The sequence below is a fragment of the Salmo salar genome, chromosome 26 (genome assembly GCF_965601325.2).
Source record: "Salmo salar chromosome 26, fSalSal1, whole genome shotgun sequence".
Lineage (NCBI taxonomy): Eukaryota > Metazoa > Chordata > Actinopteri > Salmoniformes > Salmonidae > Salmo > Salmo salar.
Genome location: NC_138316.1, coordinates 21,510,506 through 21,531,562, shown reverse-complemented (window position 1 = coordinate 21,531,562; position 21,057 = coordinate 21,510,506). Strand labels below are relative to the sequence as shown.

Sequence of the window (21,057 nt, the reverse complement as noted above, 5' to 3'; positions counted from 1 at the left end):
TCAAAACATTTTGCAACAAACCGTTTACACCAAACAGAAAGCAAACGACCGTTTCAAATTCAGTTAGGCCCATTTTCGTTCGCCTTGATTGCTTCCGTTTGGTTCTTTGCTAACGGTCAGCTTTCAAGCAATATGCTTCGAACACACTGATTGTGATTTGCGTTTTGGTACACCAGAAGTACATTCATTTTCAATGGATCGCTGCGTGTGCCTTGCAGCATTGCGTTGCAGAGGCAGTTGTAGTGCGTTGTGTGGTAAATCAAATTGTATGCGTAGACTTGACAGAAAGTAGAATGTTGAATTTTTGTTGCACACATATCCAGTAAAAAGGTGGGATTCCATAAAAAAGTTTGATTGCATAATTTTACATATTTTATTCATTTGCCAAGTAGCATACATATTTATTCGATGACATCTAAAAATGTATTGTGCGAGCCTATAATATAATTTCCCTCCAAAATGCATAGTTAATAAATAGTCAAGATAGCAGAGAGTAGGCTCTTTCAACATTGAGACCAAACGGTGAGGAAGGTGGTCTTGATCGCGCTGTTGGGCGGGTGTAAGGGACCAGCCCTGCCGAAAGCGCATGTCTGTGTGGGTCCAGAGATGGTTGAAGTCCCGAAAGCATGGAGGGGAGTTCCACCGTCTCATTCAAGAGCTTCAACTGTTTGGAGAAGAATTTCTAAGTTACTTTCGTCTGGACGGAAGCCAGTTCGATCACCTGCTCCAGATGGTTGGAGCCAGGATCGCCCGGATGGATACCAACTACCGGGAGTCCATCAGCCCAGTTAAACGCCTGGCGATATTGTCTCCGGTCAGCTAAATTCTAGTCAATTTTTAAAGCCTTTGATACCGTAATTGATTTATATTAGATATATTTTATGTGCAACCTAGCTAGCTAAAGGGCTCTCTAGTTAATAGCCCCTATGTGACATCAGATTTACTTTTACAGAATGTTCATTAGGACTATAACTTTTCCCAAAGTTGGTTTCAAATAATTTTTTAATGATGCAATGTTACCAAATGAAAATAAAGTTGGGGTGCCTTCTGCCCTGATGAAGGTGGGATAGTCTTCTCCAGGACCCCTTGTTGTTCAAGACAGTTAGTCATTCATTAAATTCTTATTGGAATTACTTACACTCTTAGAAAAAAGGGTTCCAAAAGTGTCCTTCTGCTTTCCCCATAGGATAACCCTTTTTGGTTCCAGATAGAACCCTTTGGGGAAAAGGTTATACATGGAACCAAAAATGTTACTTCAAAGGGTTCTCCTATGGGGACAACTGGAGAACTCTTTTAGGTTCTAGATAGCACCTTTTTTCTAAGAGTAGAGTTGGCCTGGGCTACAGTTAATTGATACAGTCATAGACTGAATTGTACCGCTTCAAGGCATTGTTAATGATGGTTGATGACTATTACAATATAATTAGTAGAGCATAATAAACTGTAATGAGGTAGGAATATGAGTAGGTAGAATGTGGGTGGAATTTTAAGTTACACATTATATTGAGAATTATATTTCAGATTCTTGGCGACAGGGGACTCCTACAGGACCATCGGATTCAGCTTCGGAGTTGGACGGTCCACGGTGGCAGGCATTGTCCCCTCTGTGGCACAAGCCATTTGGGACTGTCTGGTTGGTGAATACATGCCTGTCCCCAAGGAGGAAGACTGGAGGGCCATTGCTACCGAGTTTCTGGAGAGGTGGAATTTCCCCAGCTGTCTTGGCTCCATTGCTGGGAAACATGTAGTCATCCAGGCTCCACTAAGCTCGGGTTCGCAATTCTACAAGGATACATATTCAGTTGTACTCTTGGCTGTTGTAGATGCCATCTACTGTTTCCATGTAATCGATGTTGGTGCTTAAGGGAAGTGATGGTGGGACCCTCCTGGACTCTGCCTTCGGCCAGGCACTTCAGGATGGCACCCTGGAGATTCCACCACCTGCATCACTCCCTGGGGCTGAAGACCTGGGACCCGTTCCCCATGGCTTCGTCGGTGACGAGGCCTTCCCTTGAGACCTAGCCTCATGAGGCCCTACGCTGGACGCCAGCTGCCATTGCCATAGTCTGTAAGGATCTTTAACAAACGACTATCCAGGTAAAGGTTAGTTGTTGAATGCGCCTTTGGGATTCTGGCAGCCTGGCGGAGAATTTATTGGAGAGTGCTTGGTCTCAGCCCCTCAAATGTTGATGCCTGCGTGAAGGCCACGTGTTCTCCACAACGACCTGCGGAGGTCATTCCAGGAGCCGGTACGGGTGGAGACGGGCTCGCTAAATAGTCACCTACCTGATGTCACCAGGGCACGTGCCAACAACGCCCCCAGACAGGCACTCCAGGTGAGGGAGAAGCTGACCACCTACTTCTCATCACCAGCAGGTGAAGTCCCATAACACCAAGGTTATTTTAAGAACCATCCACCGTTGTCTTGCATGGTACATCAGATCAGCAGGACCTCTAAGGTTATACGACATACAGTTAGTATGATAATGGGAAAAGTTAACCGAGGGTCCATACAAATGGTACAGTTTACCACCATCTTCACTGCTCTGACAAAATGCAGGTGGACAAAAACAAATTAGGAAGAGAATGTGTTTTTACTTTCATCTCGTCTTAGATCTGCAAAGGTGCAGGGAAGAAATAAGAAGATTAAGTCTAAATGAGATATTAATAAACAAATGAAACACCTGACTATGAAAACAGAATTTAATAAGTATTCAAGTACAGGAAAGAACATGACAGGTATGTGTTAAAATGTTATAAAAACTATTGAAAGAGGTGTGTGCATGTAAAAATACAACAATTAATGTGTAGCCTGTAATCTGTAAGAGAACAAAGAGAGGATGTATTTTTGGCACAACTGCAGACAGATACAGGGACTACTCATAAAGCCTAGAGGTAGTAGGGGAACTTCAGACATGGCCAAAAAGAGAGAAAGGGCAGGGCACTGGAGATCTGAGGGACAGAAAAGAGGGGAGGAGAGGTGTGTGTCTGAAAAAACTAAAAGTGAATGTGTAGCCACAATACAGGTAAACACACATTTCACCTTAAGTCTTGTAAAAGAACAAGAGAATCGAAATTCTCCGGTGTGTCAGTTTTCATGCAATCTATGTACAACTAATAATGAACGCTATCCTAAGTATTGAGAAACGATTTACTTTATGAATTCCATGAATTTTATTCTAAAAAAGCCTACTAACAAGGAGATAGTTATCGGAATAAGGACAGTTGGAAAATCTCAATTGAGGACAGTTGGAGTATCTCAGTTGCATTTCCTTGATTCCTCGTGTCCTCTCTCCTCACCTCCCGCTCAAAACCCATTGGAGGAGGTGGTCAAAACAACAACCAGACAAGTCTCCTCTTCCTGTCCTTCCTGTGAGCTGGTCGGCTAAATTGACTATCTCTGGAAGGGAAGAGAAAAACCACACATACAAGCATTACATAATAACACCATAAAATGTGAGATTTATGATAACTAAATACTACTTGTGTAGTTAGTGGCATAAATATTGGCACAGTGTGGTAAAGTTGGTAATTCTTGCTGTTTACTCATGGAATTTGTATTTTAGATCAAAAGATGAATATGACAGGCAAATATTTAGACAGCAAACTGTTTTAGGATATTTTCTAAAACAGAAACAGCTATACATTTGCCTCAAGTTAATCGACATGGCAGCCACAGGACACCACGGCAAACAGCTGTAAGGTCTATGTGTCCACTGACATCAACCATGGGCCCACCTCAAAAGTGTGTATCATCAGAAAGATGCTGGAGCACAAGGGCCATGAGAATTCCCACTCTGAGAATGTGACAAACTGCATCCACCCAGACTTAGTCACATATATTGAGATCTTGTCTCTTCAATGCAAGGCATGCCACAAAATTGCCAACAGCACCATGAACTGGGCGAAGAGCAGGGGGTACACTGACATGGGGGACAGGAGATTCTTCCCATCTCTCGGGGAAATTCTGTACCTAAAGAATCGAATGAAGCCCCTGGACAGGCATCATGAAAACGACTCCTGGAGTGTTGACTCGCTTGTGAAACCAGACCTTAAGAGTGAGACATTATACTATCAGCCTCTGCAGAGCAACAGCTCAACCACTGATACTCATACTTCAAAAGGCAGAAAATATTGCAGTGTGGCAAGAATCTACTTTTTATGAACGCTTCATATTCTGGTGAGTATGGCAATAATGTGAAACCTAAACTTAAAGATATATACAGTTGAAGTCAAAAGTTTACATACACCTTACCAAATACATTTAAACTCAGCTTTTCACAATTCCTGACATTTAATCCAAGTAAAAATTCCGTCTTAGGTCAGTTAGGATCACCACTTTATTTTAAGAATGTGAATTGTCAGAATAATAGTAGAGAATGATTCATTTCAGCTTTCATTTCTTTCATCACATTCCCAGTGGGTCAGAAGTTTACATACACTCAATTTGTATTTGGTAGCATTGCCTTTAAATTGTTTAACTTGGGGCAAACGTTTCGGGTAGCCTTCCACAAGCTTCCCACAATAAGTTGGGTGAATTTTGGCCCATTCCTCCTGATAGATCTGGTGTAACTGAGTCAGGTTTGTAGGCCTCCTTGTTCACACACGCTTTTTCAATTCTGCCCACACATTTTCTATAGGATTGAGGTCAGTGCTTTGTGATGGCCACTCCAATACCATGACTCTGTTGTCCTTAAGCCATTTTGCCACAACTTTGGAAGTATGCTCGGGGTCATTGTCTATTTGGAAGACCCATTTGCAACCAAGCTTTAACTTCCTGACTGATGTCTTGAGATGTTGCTTCAATATAATCACATAATTTTGCTTCTTCATGATGCCATCTATTTTGTGAAGTGCACCAGTCCCTCCTGCAGCAAAGCACCCCCACATCATGATGCTGCCACCCCCGTGCTTCACGGTTGGGATGGTGTTCTTCGGCATGCAAGCCTCCCCCTTTCTCCTCCAAACATAACGATGGTCATTATGGCCAAACAGTTCTATTTTTGTTTCATCAAACCAGAGGACATTTCTCCAAAAAGTACAATCTTTGTCCCAATGTGCAGTTGCAAACCGTAGTCTGGCTTTTTTATGGCGGTTTTGGAGCAGTGGCTTCTTCCATGCTGAGCGGCCTTTCAGGTTATGTTGATATAGGACTTGTTTTACTGTGGATATAAATACTTTTGAACCCGTTTCCACCAGCATCTTCACAAGGTCCTTTGCTGTTAATCTGGGATTGTTTTGCACTTTTCGCACCAAAGTACGTTCATCTCTAGGAGACAGAACGCGTCTCCTTCCTGAGCGATATGACGGCTGCGTGGTGTTTATACTTGCATACTATTGTTTGTACAGATGAACGTGGTACCTTCAGGCTTTTGGAAATTGCTCCCAAGGATGAACCAGATTTGTGGAGGTCTACCATTTTCTTCTAAGGTCTTGGCACAGTTTGAAGGTAGGCCTTGAAATACATCCACAGGTACACCTCCAATTGACTCAAATGATGTCAATTTGCCTATCAGAAGCTTCTAAAGCCATGGCATAATTTTCTGGAATTTTTCAAGCTGTTTAAAGGCACAGTCAACTTAGTGTATGTAAACTTCTGACCCACTGGAATTGTGATACAGTGAGTTATAAGTGAAATAATCTGTCTGTAAACAATTGTTGGAAAAATGACTTGTGTTATGCACAAAGTAGATGTCCTAACCGACTTGCCAAAACTATAGTTTTTTAACAAGACATCTGTGGAGTGGTTAAAAAACGAGTTTTAATGACTCCAACCTAAGTGTATGTAAACTTCCGACTTCAACTGTATATCAATAATATTACAATGATATTTCAGGCCTCACAACTTATGTTTATGCAGTCTACGCACTAGTTGTCAGGGATGAAAGTGGGCATGGCTTCCAAGTAGCTACGTTCATCATCAGTGAATAGACCTAGCAAAACATTGCTCATGACTTTGAGACAAGGTATTTGTACAGCTCCTCCTTGACAACTGTTTCTAGTGAATAACTATGACTTTCCATAACCAAGTCATTTTCTATAGTTTATGAATCTAAATTTAACATGTTATACCTCTTTTCTTTCTTATTGTTACAGTACATTTAGGGCCTTCATGATTTACAAAGATATGGAGGAGGTGGGGGCCATAAAGGAAGTCTTTCCAAATGCTCATGTTCTTCTGTGCTGGTTCCACATCCTGCAGGTAAAATATGATTGAAATTATGTTTGACCTAATAGATGTGTATAACATTTATGAAGTTTTTCTGGTAATAAGATAGACATTTCTTCAGAGGACTATATATTTTGAAGGCTGTAAACGGTTGGATTACCTCCAAAGACTCAGGAATAACAGGACAGGTTAACATCAAAGACAGGAGAAAAGTGATTGACTTCATGATCCAAGTGAAAAACCCACAATCAGTGAGTTGATGAGTGTTTATAAAAAAACACATGAAGGTATTTCGGGCTTCATTTAGTCAGATTAGGCAATTTGATAAATGACATTAAAGGCAAAATAATGTTATCACAGGAGATTATTACCTCATAAAAGTAGATTTGTGTAGCAACGAAACAGAACACACTACATACAACCCTCATGGGGGTAAAGCTCTCTCCTGAAAAGGAGAGCATATTCCAAACATGGAATGCTATGCAATGTCCTTTACAGGAAAATAATTATGAAAATAAAAACTGAAACATAAGGAGGATTTAAAAAAAACTAAACGACTAAAAAGCTTAAAAAGTTTTAAACTCTTTTTTTATTTATTTTTTAAAAATATGTCCAGTTTCGGCCCCCTTCAGGTTCTCTGCCAGGCTATTCCAGAGGCCGGGGGCATAGTAACTAAAGTGCAAGAGGACCAGAGGGATCTACTGGGTACATAACTTAAAAGCATGTCTGACATGTACTGGGGTGAACAATCGTGGATTGACTTACAAACCAATAGAATAATCTTAAAATTAATTCTAAAACTCAGACCTTAAAACCAATGTAATGTGTGCTCTTCGTCTGGTCTTTATTAGTACCCATGCTGCAGCATTCTGTAAGTTTTGCAGTTGACCAATGGCTTTCTTGGGTAGACCAGAGAGGATAGCATTACAGTAGTCAAGCCTGCTAGTAATAAAAGCATGGATGAGTCTTTCTGTATCAGCTGGAGAAAGAAACAGACGCACCTTGGCAATGCTCCTCAGGTGGTAAAACGCCATTTGATCACATTCCTAATGTGTGTTTTGAAATTCAGTTCAGAATCTAAAATAACACCAAGGTTTTTTGCCTGGTGTTTTATCTTTATTGCCCGTAAATTAAAATGTGCGGACAGATTCTCTCTCTGTGCTTAAGCTCCAACAATAAGTACCTGATCTTGTCTTGCTTTAGCTGGAGGAAGTTGTGAGCCATCCAAGTATTTAAATCACTAATATAGTCTAATAGTTTATCCGTGGAGCTAAAATCCTCTAGTGACACAGAAAATGTCAACTTGTATTGTCTGCGTAGCAGTGAAAATTAATGCTGTGCTTTATTATAAAGAGGTCAAGAGGTAACATATATAAACTGGGGTGCCGTTCCCTGTCACAGTTACATGGCAATGCCTTGCCTGTCCTTTGTTTGGTTTTTACATTCCAATTGATGTGCTAATCTGATGCTTATCTGAAAAAGAGATGGTTAAAGGGACAGGGCAGTAAAAAAAAAAATGTTTTGTGTTTTTCTGTGTTTCATATACACCTAGTGTACAAAACATTAGGAACACCTGCTCTTTCTATGACAGACTGACCAGGTGAATGCTATGATCCCTTATTGATGTAACCTGTTAAATCCACTTCAATCAGTGCAGAAGAAGGGGAGGAGACAGGTTAAAGAAGGATTTTTAAGCCTTCAGAGATGGATTGTGTATGTGTACTAGAGGTCGACCGATTATGCTTTTTCAACACCGATACCGATTATTGGAAGACCAAAAATGCTGGTACCGATTAATCGGACGATTATTATTATGATTTTTATATATATATACACAGCTCTGAAGTGACAACGATACTGAAGAGTCTGCTTAGGAGACAAATACTCTCAACTGTTTGAATAATAAAAATAGAGTTTAAGTTACCTGTGATGAATGCTGAAAACAAAAACTGTAATTTCTATATGCAGGAAATCCTATTTTAATAATGGGCATGGTAAGAATTGACTACCAAAGTGCGAGTCATAATTCCCATGACACCTTCTAGCAAAATCTGAAAAGCGGTTCCTTCATTTATTCCATAGGATATTTTTAGATGAACTTCAAATAAGGTCTGTGTTTGGTTTAGGCTTACACCACCTTGCCAATTTTATAACTGTGTAGATATCCATAGGATATAACTCTGATCAATATAAGCGAAGATCATTTTTTTTGTAGAGTGGATTTATGAAAATAAATTGACAAATGTCACCTAGTGAGATTTACACGGGTATCAAAACGCCAAGGCGGTTTAAGCACAAAACACAGACCTTAATTGAAGTAGATCAAGACATTCTCTATGGAAGACATGAACGGTAAAATAACGAAGGAACCCCTTTCAAGTTCAGCAGCAAGTTATTATAGGAATTATGGCGCGTCGACTATTTCTCTCTAAACCATATACCTTTGACTACTACGAGCCTGCTGCTGCCTACCACCGCTCAGTCAGACTGCTCTATCAAATATCAAATCATAGACTTAACTATAATATAATAAACCTTAGGTCATTAATATGGTCAAATCCGGAAACTATCATCTCGAAAACATTATTCTTTCAGTGACATACGGAACCGTTCCGTATTTTATCTAACGGGTGGCATCCATAAGTCTAAATATTCCTGTTACATCGCACAACTTACAATGTTATTTCATAGTTCCGTAAAATTCTGGCAAATTAGTTCACAACGAGCCAGATTCTGTATACCCTGATTCTGCGTGCAACGAACGCAAGAGAACTGACACAATTTCACCTGGTTAATATTGCCTGCTAACCTGGATTTTAGCTAAATATGCAGGTTTAAAAATATATACTTCTGTGTATTGATTTTAAGAAAGGCATTCATGTTTATGGTTAGGTACAGTCGTGCAACGATTGTGCTTTTTTTCCCCCGCAAATGCGCTTTTGTTAAATCATTTGGCGAAGTCTGCTGTCTTTGTTAGGAAGAAATAGTCTTGTTAGGAAGAAATAGTCTTCACAGTTCGCAACAAGCCAGGCGGCCCAAACTGCTGCATATACTCTGACTCTGTTTGCAAGAGAAGTGACACATTTTCCCTAGTTAAAAGAAATTCATGTTAGCAGGCAATATTAACTAAATATGCAGGTTTAAAAATATATACTTGTGTATTGATTTTAAGAAAGACTGATGTTTATGGTTAGGTACACGTCGGAGCAAAGACAGTCCTTTTTCGCGAATGCGCACCACATCGATTATATGCAAAGCAGGACAGGCTAGATAAACTAGTAATATCATCAACCATGTGTAGTTAACTAGTGTTTATGATTGATTGATTGTTTTTTATAAGATAAGTTTAATGCTAGCTAGCAACTTACCTTGGCAACGTAAAGCAGGTGGTTAGAGCGTTGGGCTAGTTAACGTAAGGTTGCATCCCCAAGCTGACAAGGTAAAAATCTGTCGTTCTGCCCCTCAACAAGGCAGTTAACCCACCGTTCCTAGGCCGTCATTGAAAATAAGAATGTGTTCTTTAACTGACTTGCCTAGTTAAATAAAGGTTAAAAAAAAAAAAAACACACATTCTAAAAAAATATAAAAATGACAATTAAAAAAATAAATAAATAGGCAAATCGGTGGCCAAAAATACCGATTACCGATTGTTATGAAAACTTGAAATCGGCCCTAATTAATCGGCCGACCTCTAATGTGTACCATTCAGAGGGTGACTGGGCAAGACTAAAGATTCAAGTGCCTTTGAACGGGTATGGTAGTAGGAGCCAGGAGCACCGGTTTGAGTGTGTCAAGTACTGTAACGCTGCTTGGATTTTCACACGCAACAGTTTCCCTTGTGTATCAAGAATGGTCCACCATCCAAAGGACATCCAGCCAACTATTTATTTTTATTTCACCAGATAGGCCAGTTGAGAACATGTTCTCATTTACAACTGTGACCTGGCCAAGATAAAGCGACAAAAACAACACATAAACAAACGTACAGTCAATACAAAAATGTACAGTGTGTGCAAATAAATAGGCAATAAATAGGCCCTAGAGGTGAAAATAATTACAATTTAGCATTAATACTGGAGTGATAGATGTGCAGATGATGTGCAAGTAGAGATACTGGGGGGCAAAAGAGCAAGAGGATAAGTAATAATATGGGGATGAGGTAGTCGGGTGTGCTATTTACAGATTGGCTGTGTACAGGTACAGTGATCGGTAAGCTGCTCTGACAGCTGATGTTTGGCGACGGATATGTAGTGAGGGCCAGCCAACGAGAGCATACAGGTCGCAGTGGTGGGTAGTATTTGGGACTTTGGTGATAAAACGGATGGCACTGTAATAGACTACATCCAATTTGCTGAGTAGAGTGTTGGGGGCTATTTTGTAAATGACATCGCCGAAGCCAAGGATCGGTAGGAAAGTCAGTTTTACGAGGGTATGTTTGGCAGCATGAGTGAAGGAGTCTTTGTTGCGAAATAGGAAGCCGATTCTAGATTTAATTTTGGATTGGAGATACTTAATGTGAGTCTGGAATAAGAGTTTACAGTCTAACCAGACACCTAGGTATTTGTAGTTGTCCACATATTCTAGGTCAGAATCGTCCAGAGTAGTGATGCTAGACGGGCGGGAGGGTGCAGGCAGCAATCGGTTGAAGAGCATGCACTTAGTTTTACTAGCATTTAGAAGCAGTTGGAGGCCTCAGAAGGAGTGTTGTATGGCATTGAAGCTCGTTTGGAGGTTTGTTAGCACAGTCTCTAAAGAAGGGCCAGATGTATACAGAATGGTGTCGTCTGCGTAGAGGTGGATCAGAGAATCACCAGCAGCAAGAGCGACATCGTTGATATATACAGAGAAAAGAGTCGGCCCGAGAATTGGACCCTGTGGCACCCCCATAGAGACTGCCAGAGGTCCGGACAACAGGCCCTCCGATTTGACACACTGAACTCTGAGAAGTAGTTGGTGAGCCAGGCTAGGCAGTCATTTGAGAAGCCAAGGCTATTGAGTCTGCCGATAAGAATGCGGTGATTGACAGAGTCGAAAGCCTTGGCCACGTCGATTTAGACGGCTGCACAGTATTATCTTTTATTGATGGCGGTTATGATGTCCTTTATGACCTTGAGCGTGGCGCACCCATGGCCAGCTCGGAAACCAGATTGCATAGTGGAGAAGGTACGGTGGGATTCGAAATGGTCGGTGATCTGTATATTAACTTGGCTTTCGAAGATTTTAGAAAGGCAGGGCAGGATGGATATAGGTCTGTTACAGACCATTGGGTCTAGAGTGTCTCCCCCTTTGAAGAGGGGGATGACCGCAGCAGCTTTTCAATCTTTGGGGATCTCAGACGACAACTGTGGGAAGCATTGAGGATTCCTGAGTGGCGCAGCGATCTAAGGCACTGCATCTCAGTGCTAGAGGCGTCACTACAGAACCTGGTTTGATTCCAGGCTGTATCACAACCGGCCGTGATTGGGAGTCCCATAGGGTGGCACACAATTGGCCCAGCGTCGTGTGGGTTAGGGTTTGGCTGGGGTAGCCGTCATTGTAAATAAGAATTTGTTCTTAACTGACTTGCCTCATTAAATAAAATCGAAGTCAACATGGGCCAGCTTTCGAAACCTTGTAAAGTCCATGCCCCGATGAATTGAGGTTGTTCTGAGGCCATATATATTGTATATTTCGACACTGAGGTTGGAATAATATAGTGAAAATTATTATAATGCCCTTTTAGTGTAAGAGCCGTTTGACCAGACTGCATGGAATTTCATCCTGCTTTGGTGGGATGGCGTTTCGGCCTAGTGACATCACCAGGCGGTAAATTAGTTAACAGACCAATAAGAAATAGAGTTCCAAACCTCTCAGACAAAAACACATTTTCAGTTTTCCCCTCCCCAATCAGACCACTCCGACAGTCCTTGCTAAATTCTTGCTTGATAAATCGCTCTTTGCTAAGAATTGTTTTGTTTCTTTTTTTACCATTTTAATTGAACACAATCACAGTAAGGTACTTCATATTTTACCCCAGGCCAGAACTGATTTGATTAGTAGATAAAAACAGCTGCATTGGACCTTTAACCAACCCCCTTAACCTAACCTTATTTTAACCAATTCGGAAATAGATCATGGTAGATCATGACTTGACCATTTATCTGCATAAATATCCCATATCATACATCTAACTCTCCATTTTACCACATCCAGCTCAGGTTTTATATAGGCCTACTCTGCTAACTCCTCCTGCCCCTCCTTCACTGACCTCACTCCCACTTGGACCCTCGACATATGGGAAAACAAAGGACAGAAATGTTGCCAGCATGTAAGAGCAATTAGAAATGTGTCTTATCCATAAGTAAATAGCCTGTGGCAGAGGTAAACAGCAATCCTGTTGCAGCACTCACGTGACAAATGGATTCAATATTCAAGTTACGGCTATTGGAAACACATAACAAAACATAGCATGTATGACTAACTTTATTTTCACAGAGGGAACTTAATTTGTGGTGTCAGATACATCAAGGACACTTCAATTTAAAACACACATAGCGTATTTGTATCAAATATCTATTTTCATAGTGTGAATAGGTTTGATTGTAATAATACTCTAACATCATAGCTTAGGCTACATTTTATTATATAATAAGCCCCTTTTTTTAATAGGGAAGGCGATGAGAGACAAGTATTTTAAGATAAGATAGGCCTAAAACTACTTTGTTCTGTTTTGGGCAGCCCTGCCATGGTATGCCAGCTGTTTCCCACCTGGATCTGAGGTGGCAGAGACAGGCAGTTGACACCGGAGGTGGTTGAACTCTTCTTCCAGTGGGGTAGTCTCCAATTGGCATTGATAGTCCAATGTGCAGACTATAAAGGGGCAATCAGAAGTTGCTACAGTACATACATATAATTAACTTATAAGTCCAAAAACGTATCCATTGATTATTGAAGAATATAACTTATAAATGACTCATGAGCTTAGTTCAACTGTCACACCCCATCAGAACACAAAGTACAAGCTTGTTTTACTCCAACGTTTGTAAACAAAGTAAATGTAAACAAACACTATATAGCCTCAAAACATGGTTAAAACTATACTTTTGATATCATGGATGGTCAGACCTTGCATCCATAGCGCTATCTATGAATCTGAGATCAGTTATATTTCTCCAGGCCCATCCCTCAGCTTTTCACCCTACCAGGGGCGAGGCAGACACTATGTTATTGTTTCTACTGCTGATTGACGTTAAGACAGGTCTTGGAATTATTTAAAAATATATATATATATTTTAACCTTTAACTAGGCAAGTCACTTGACGGCCTACCCGTCATTGATGGAAACAAATGTAAAAATGGCATTAATATAATAACTAATACTTTTGTTTGCATGCCATACGTTACAATTTTTCTGAATTAACATTTACCATTAGGTCGATTACCTATTACCTTTCATGATACTGGTGCGTGCTGTTTTATATGTAACGACATGCACACGTCATTGGAATAAAAGTGTACAGACATGTTGTACTTTCAGAGTAACACATCATCGACAGAGATACATTGTAGTTACTAGCTACCTTACTGATGTGTCTTCACTTTCTTCCAGTGTAAGTTACTGCTCAGTCTGTCAAAGTCGCCAGTTTTTTTCTTGATTTCATGAAGTGCAACGTGGCATACCAATGTGTGTATGTCTTTGACAATGTCAATGATGCAACTTACACTATTTTTGTATCTGAAAACAAGCAATTATACTCGTAAACCATATCTAATTCGTTAGCTAGCTTGCTTCATTTACATGTAGCGTAGCATTTAACTCGCTGTCAGTCAATCAAACTAGCTGGTTGGACGCGGCACTGCTGCAGGCAGACTGCTTCTCATCGAACGCGGAGGTGAAAGCGTTGCTGAGAGCCCATTGGCTATCGAACGGCCAATGGCGTGGGCTTGATGGCTTGGGCGCTTCCCCCCCTCCTCGAAACCAGTCCGGGCGTTGCTCAGATGGGCGTGACTGGAATTGTGTCTCTCGGACAACACTGCGCAGACGCATCAGGACAACTTCGTGAAGAAAGACGGATGCTGGGCGAACGCGGATGCCCAAAGTGAACCTCGAAAAGTCAACTGTGGACAGAATACAGAAGTGTGAGTAAATTGAGAGTCTTGCTCTGATACCATGAACTTTTGACCTGAATGGTGAGTCTCGCTGCCACAGATTAAACGGCCACCGGGAGTCTGACCGAGGTGGGGGACGTCATCGCATCAGCAGGTACAAGGCATAGCCTCCTAACAATCGGCGGAGTAAAAGTCATCGAGCTAAACGAAGGTACCCCAGCTGACCACCAAAATATATCCTGGTCACAATAGTGGTTATAAAGATCTAATCGATTTTCAAAATCCTTATCCAGGACCCCTGGGCTTCAGCCTCCCCAGCCACTGGTTAGTTAATGTTAGCTAACAAGCTAACCTATCTATACTGAACAAAAATAAACGCAACAATTAACGATTTTACTGAGTTACAGTTCATATAAGGAAATCAATCAATTGAAATAAATTAGGACTTAATCTATGAATTTCACTTGACTGGGGATACAGATATGCATCCGTTGGTCACAGAACTTAAAGAAAAAGGTAGGGGCGTGGATCAGAAAACCAGTCAGTATTTGGTGTGACCACCATTTCCCTCATGCAGCAAGATACATCACCTTCACATAGGGTTGATGAGGCTGGGGATTGTGGCCTGTGGAATGTTGTCCCACTTCTCTTCAATTGCTGTGCGAAGTTGCTGATGTTGACGGTAACTGTCGTACACATCGATCCAGAGAATCCCAAATGTGCTCAATGACTGACATGTCTGGTGAGTATTTGGGCCATGGAATAATTGGGACATTTTCAGCTTCCAGGAATTGTGTATAGATCCATGCCATTATCATGCTAAAACATGAGGTGATGTCGGCAGATGAATAGCAGGACAATGAGCCTAAGGATCCTGTCACAGTATCTGTGCATTGAAATTGCTAACGATAAAATGCTATCGTTTGTTGTCCGTAGCCTATACCTGCCCATACCATAACCCCACCACGGGGCACTCTGTTTACAACGTTGACATCAGCAAACAGCTTGCCCACACGTCTTACACATCTTCTGCAGTTGTGAGGCTGGTTGGACGTACTGCCAAATTCTCTAAAATGACATTTGAGTCAGCGTATGGTAGAGAAATGAGCTTTCAATTCTCTGGCAACAGCTCTGGTGGACATTCCTGCAGTCAGCATGCCAGTTGCATGTTCCCTCAACTTGTGGCATTGTTGTGACAACTGCACATTTTAGTGGCCTTTTATTTCCCCCAGCACAAGGTGCACCTGTGTAATAATGATGTCTAATCAGCTTCTTGATATGCCACACCTGTCAGGTGGATGGATTATCTTGGAAAAGGAGAAATCCTCACTAACAGGGATTAAACAAATTTGTGCACAACATTTGAGAGAAGTAAGCTTTTTGTGTGGATTTAAGATTTCTGGGATTTTTATTTCAGCTCATGAAACATGGGACCAACACTTACAGGTTGCGTTTATATATTTGTTCAGTCTAGGTGTGGTTCTGCCTAGCCCTAGGTCATGACTCTTAGTTCCGTTACACATTGTACGAAGGCGTCTTCTGTAGGGGGGAGTTTTGATAAGACCCCCGTCACTCGGTGTGAACATTGACAAGCATCGCATTCAGTAAGGTTTTGGAAGCATATGGAGCTCATCTTTCATATCAGCGAGAAATAATTTTCAGAAAACAAAAGGTTACATTTATACACACCTTGATAGGCTGGGGATTGGCTGGGGAGGTGTGCATAAGTAGCAGTGCTCCCACACTGCAATATCTCAATGTTACAGCACTTGTTTACCGAAAACAGACTGAAGACAAAAGGCGACCACCTGTGCTTATTAGCAATCTAGCATGCTCCGAACACCTGTGTGTAAACATAACTTGACATGTAGTTTGGTAGAATGGAAGCACCCATAGCTGTATGGAACTGTGCAAAACTTCTACAGTAAGTGTATGTTCTTTATCTGAAGGATTGTTTCTCGCTGATGAGAGATAAGGGCCATATCACAAGCGATGATTTGACGTTTCCAAACGTTAAAACACAGCATCGGGGTTGTAGTTCAAATAAGGCAGACGGGGAAAGCTGATGGCTGAGAACTGTAGGGAGTTTGAGAGCTATTGTTCTGCTTATGTCACACATGCATAAGTAGCAGTCTTTGCTGTTCTGTTATCAGCCATAGAACCATAGGTATGAATATCAAATTGTTTTAGAGAATAAGTTTCAACTAACCTGGCATTGGCGACACTATCCTCATTCTCGATTCGTCCAAACATGCATCTTCTAAAATGTCCAGTTGCAGGTGGTGCGTTTAGAATTTTGAAAATTCTCCATTGTTAAAATGAATAAATGTTTTTATCCATGAAGTAATCCAACAATGTGTACGGCGCCATCTTGTCTATTTCAAATCTTCTCTCACTGATTGAGACATGAGTGTCATTGTGACATGCAACACTTTGGGGTGGACCCATCTATCTCAATCAATACCAGGTTAGTTGAAAAACCTCTGGCAACGTTTTTTTATAGGCAAACCTGTAACTCGCAGTAATGGATACCAAAAATCTTTAAGACCAGATGTGATTTAACCAATCTGTAGCTAGTTGGACAGAGGAGCAGGTAGTCGTGGACGTTCAAAATCGTGCAATACATGTAGAAGTAAAACAACGTTTAGTCTCCATCGTACGTAATAATTCTAAAACATTTTCTGTGTTGCCAGGCAATAGCAGACACTACCACTGTGAGAGAAGAGTAGGACGACGTTGGGATGCTTGCGTGTCTGTGTGGTGCAGACCAGACATACAGTGAAGAGGAGTGGCAGCAATGTTGCCTGGTGTTGGTGTGTTTGGCACAGGGAGTACGGCACGGGTGCTAGTTCCATTGCTGCGGGGGGAAGGGTTTGAGGTACGTGCGCTCTGGGGCAGGAGCGAGGAGGAGGCAAGATCCCTGGCGCAGGAGCTGGGCATTCCGTTTCACACCAGCCAATCAGATGATGTCTTATTGCACCCTGATGTTGACCTGGTCTGCATCTACATCTCACCCCCACTCACACGGCAGATTGCCGTCAAAGCCCTGGGTAAGACAACACAAATACATGCATGCATGCATGCACGCTTGTACACACACACAGTTGGGTTCTATGGTGTCCAGCCCCACCCAGGAAGTGTGGCAGACTGGGGCTCTTTCCTGCCCCTGCCCCGTGGGAGAGTGTGGGTAATCACAGTAACAATCCTAGTGTTTACACCACAAACATTGGCACAATGCCTACACAACACTCAGCAAACACACAAAATACTCTTACTGTGCTTTCATAGCACACAAGTAATTGACGAGGCCGTAGGGAAGCAATGCTTCCACAAACTTACATAAACAGTACAGTCTCTGAACACTGATACTGGCTGCATTCCTCTTCTAATCTATCTGGACTCATTCCTCGCATACCTCCTTCCCCCCCATCTCTCTCCCTCTCCATGGCTGAGGCTCTCTCTTCCTCTTTCTCACTCTCTTTCACTGTATTCTGATTGATTTACAATAGTTGCCAATAAGCTTTAACTGAATCGTGAGTTTTGAGGTACTAGTAGGTTATGATGTCAGAGGAGGTGAATTGACTGTCTTATCTGGGTGAATTCCTGAGCGTTGACCTTAGCTTCCTGCTTAAGTTCCTGCTTCCTGAGAGTGTCTCCACCAACCGGCAGGTCCCTCCCTGCTCTGGGGGAGGGACATGCTCTTTGTGTGTGTGTGTGTGTGTGTGTGTGTGTGTGTGTGTGTGTGTGTGCGTGTGCGCGGCAGAGGGGTCTGGACAGTATATTCTTCCTCCTTCTGTGTCGGTCGATTGGTGGAACCCCTTAGTTGGGTGGGGCTTTAAGGTCAGGGCTGAGGTTATATTTGCATATAGACACACACACAGTTAGTAAATAGTGCCACAACCTACATATACACATGGTGGTTGTTGAAGCATAGGTGTTTTCAGGAACATCTCTCTCTCTTTCTCTCTCAGGGATAGGTAAGAATGTGGTATGTGAGAAGGCTGCTACCGCTGTGGACGCATTCAAGATGGTGACTGCGGCGCGGTACTACCCCCAGTTGCTGAGCATTGTGGGTAATGCTCTGCGCTTCCTCCCAGCATTTGTAGCAATGCGGCAGCTGCTGGCAGAGGGATACGTGGGTGAGCTGCAGGTGTGTGACGCCCGTGTCTATGGCCCCAGTCTGCTCGATCAATCATACGGCTGGACCTGCGAGGAGCTGATGGGGGGTGGCGGGCTCCACACAGTTGGCTCTACCCTCGTGGACCTGCTGAGTCACCTGACGGGAGCACGGGCGATACGGGTGCATGGCCTTCTCCGGACGTTTGTGCGGCAGAATGGAGCAATCCGTGGGATCCGCCGCGTCACCAGTGATGACTTCTGTTTCTTCCAGATGCTGATGGGAGGGTCTGGTTCTGGACGAGGGACTGGGTCAGGAGTGTGCTGCACTGTGACTCTGAACTTCAACATGCCGGGGGCCTTTGTCCACGAGGTGATGGTTGTTGGGTCAGCAGGGAGGCTGGTTGCCAGGGGGACAGAGCTGTATGGGCAGCGCAATGGAGGGAACGGGGAGGAGCTGCTGCTAGGGGACAGCGGAGGGACAGGACAAGAGGTCAAGGATGTCCCCCTGCCACACCTGCGGGGGCTAGGCTCCATGGTTAAGGCTCTGAAAGATGCTTTCCAGGCACAGGAAGAGCGTCGGTCGTGGGCGCGGGGACCAGTTGCCATGGCGTCGACGTTTGAGGATGGGCTGTACGTGCAGACGGTGGTGGAGGCGGTGAAACGGTCAAGCCACAGCGGAGAGTGGGAAAGTGTGGAGGTCATGACACAGGAACCAGATCCCAACCAAAACCTGTGAGGCGCTGCAGAGAAACAAGAACTGAGTACTCGTTTATATACACACACTAATATAAATGACCTTCAGACAGCCTCTATGGCCTGTCCTGAGGAGACTGTCCCCTATCAACCACGACCCTGTGTCTGGCGACCTCTTCCGTGCATCAAGGCCACACTCAAAGCCACAGCATCCTGCCCTGCAAGAACCCACAGCCAGGCAGACTGGTGGGCACACCTTCTACTTGATGTGAACTCTTCTTCTCAGCAGTTTTTGTGTGTGCATGCCTGTGCGTTTTTTTAAATTTTCCAGCCAATCCGACCCTAGTTCACCCTAACCACACACATTCCTGTCAAATCAGTGAACACCTTGAAGGAGGAAGTGTTAAGTATTCACACTACAGTTTCTCACTGTGCCTCACTACTTCTGCTGATGTAAGAAATGTTTGGAGTTGTTTACATATGTCACAGATGAAATGAAGGATTATCTCTTATACATGTGTATTACACACAAACTGTTAATTTTAAAGAGTAATTTACTAACTCATGAATTTCATAAAAAATCTAACTTTACAACTTCTCGTAGAGTTTACAAGAAGATGCGTATCATCAGACTGCCATCACAGCAGAGTTACTCATATGCAACCGCCCTTGACTTTCAGTTATTATTTGATGTATGTTTTTGTATATTTTATTATATTGATTGTTGATCCCATGTTCCATATCAGCATCTCCTGCACTGCTAAAATGCTACTACAACCTCTGTGCTGTGTACAAGCCTGTGAATAGAATGTCTGACTATATGGTGGAAAGACTACTGTATTTATTTCATTTTTACTTTTGCGTTTTACTAAGAAAAGGCAGTTTTTTTTATTTAAGTAGGTGTTCAGGAAGTGGAAATGTGTCTAATAAGCTATAAGAAGTTTGTTAATGGATATTTATATTTTGTGTTAAGTTATCATTTCAGTTTTCCTTGGTGTTATCACTGTTACACACAATACCTGTGATTTTGTTTTCAGTGGAGGGGACAGAGGCTGTGAAAACACTGTGCCCTCTTGTTACTTCCCAAGTTAATAAATATATCAGTCTTATTGCTGCCTCCGTGCGTGTTTAATTTACTCAGAAGTGAGGATTTTGAAAAATTACTGATAAAATGTAAATGTGTAAAGTAATCCATATAACACAATGTTAATTGAATGATGGCTCCAATCTTCCCCTAGGAATTGGGGTCTCATTCAAATGTTGGATGTACAATTAGACCGACCAAAAGTGCACTGCATCACAATGTTGCTAATTTAGACGGGATAGGGGTTTCAATGAAGACTACAAATACGCTAGGTGGCAGCAAAACGCATGTTCGTGTGTCATTTTCCAGCATTCAAGCAACTAGCAACCACTTTAGGTGCCATGCATACGCTACACGATTTTGCCATGTTCTGCCGTTCCAGACAAATTTTCGTGATCGGGGTAAAATCCTCTGAATTTGGCATAGGATCATATGAACTTGGGCTAGGATCAGAACATCCGGGACTCGTGTAGTTTGAGCGGGTCAAGGACTCACCGATGATGGTTGTTCTGTTCGCCAGACCCCTGTCAGATGTCCCGAAAATGTTCTGACATGTCAGCAATTTCGGTTGTGCATTTTGTTGCATAAGCAGTGCTATGACGCGATTGCTGCCAATTTTCAACAAGTGACACCAAAGACAAAGTATGAAGATAAAACTAAAACTGCTTTTCCAATAGAAATCCCTGATCACACGTAGGCGACGTTGGCTAGCTAAGTGCATGTGCACAAATACATAATCGGGTCTAACGGTAGACTCGCGGTGACTTAATTTAGAACGTTTCAGAAATTCCGTGACCCGGAAGTACCCTTTTAGTGTTGCTGATGAGACCTCTATTAGTTACCACAAAGTCAAAAGGGCTATCGTAAAAATTCATGAAAATAAATATGTGGTCTTCATTTAAGG

General features: G+C 42.3%; 1 protein-coding gene and 1 long non-coding RNA gene across 2 annotated transcripts; one reads left to right on the top strand and one right to left on the bottom strand.

Annotated features, from left to right (window-relative positions):
• Positions 1–10,589: 10,589 nt before the first annotated feature.
• Positions 10,590–21,055, bottom strand: LOC145864232 (uncharacterized). The gene is made up of 3 exons (XR_014382828.1): positions 20,649–21,055; positions 13,729–19,116; positions 10,590–13,018 (listed from the first exon to the last, which is right to left on the bottom strand). It is a non-coding gene; the product is annotated as an uncharacterized LOC145864232 (long non-coding RNA).
• Positions 17,025–20,178, top strand: LOC106587411 (glucose-fructose oxidoreductase domain-containing protein 2). Its single transcript, XM_014175773.3, has 2 exons — positions 17,025–17,307; positions 18,229–20,178. Exons 1-2 carry the CDS (start codon positions 17,055–17,057, stop codon positions 19,110–19,112), a joined length of 1,137 nt encoding a protein of 378 aa, XP_014031248.1. The 5' UTR covers positions 17,025–17,054; the 3' UTR covers positions 19,113–20,178.
• Positions 21,056–21,057: the final 2 nt, after the last annotated feature.

Coding starts and splice junctions, on each gene's coding strand:
- LOC106587411 (XM_014175773.3), top strand. CDS start 17,055: ATGTTGCCTGGTGTTGGTGTGTTTGGCACAGGGAGTACGGCACGGGTG. Junction 17,308..18,228: donor GATTGCCGTCAAAGCCCTGG/GTAAGACAACAC, acceptor TTTCTCTCTCAG/GGATAGGTAAGAATGTGGTA.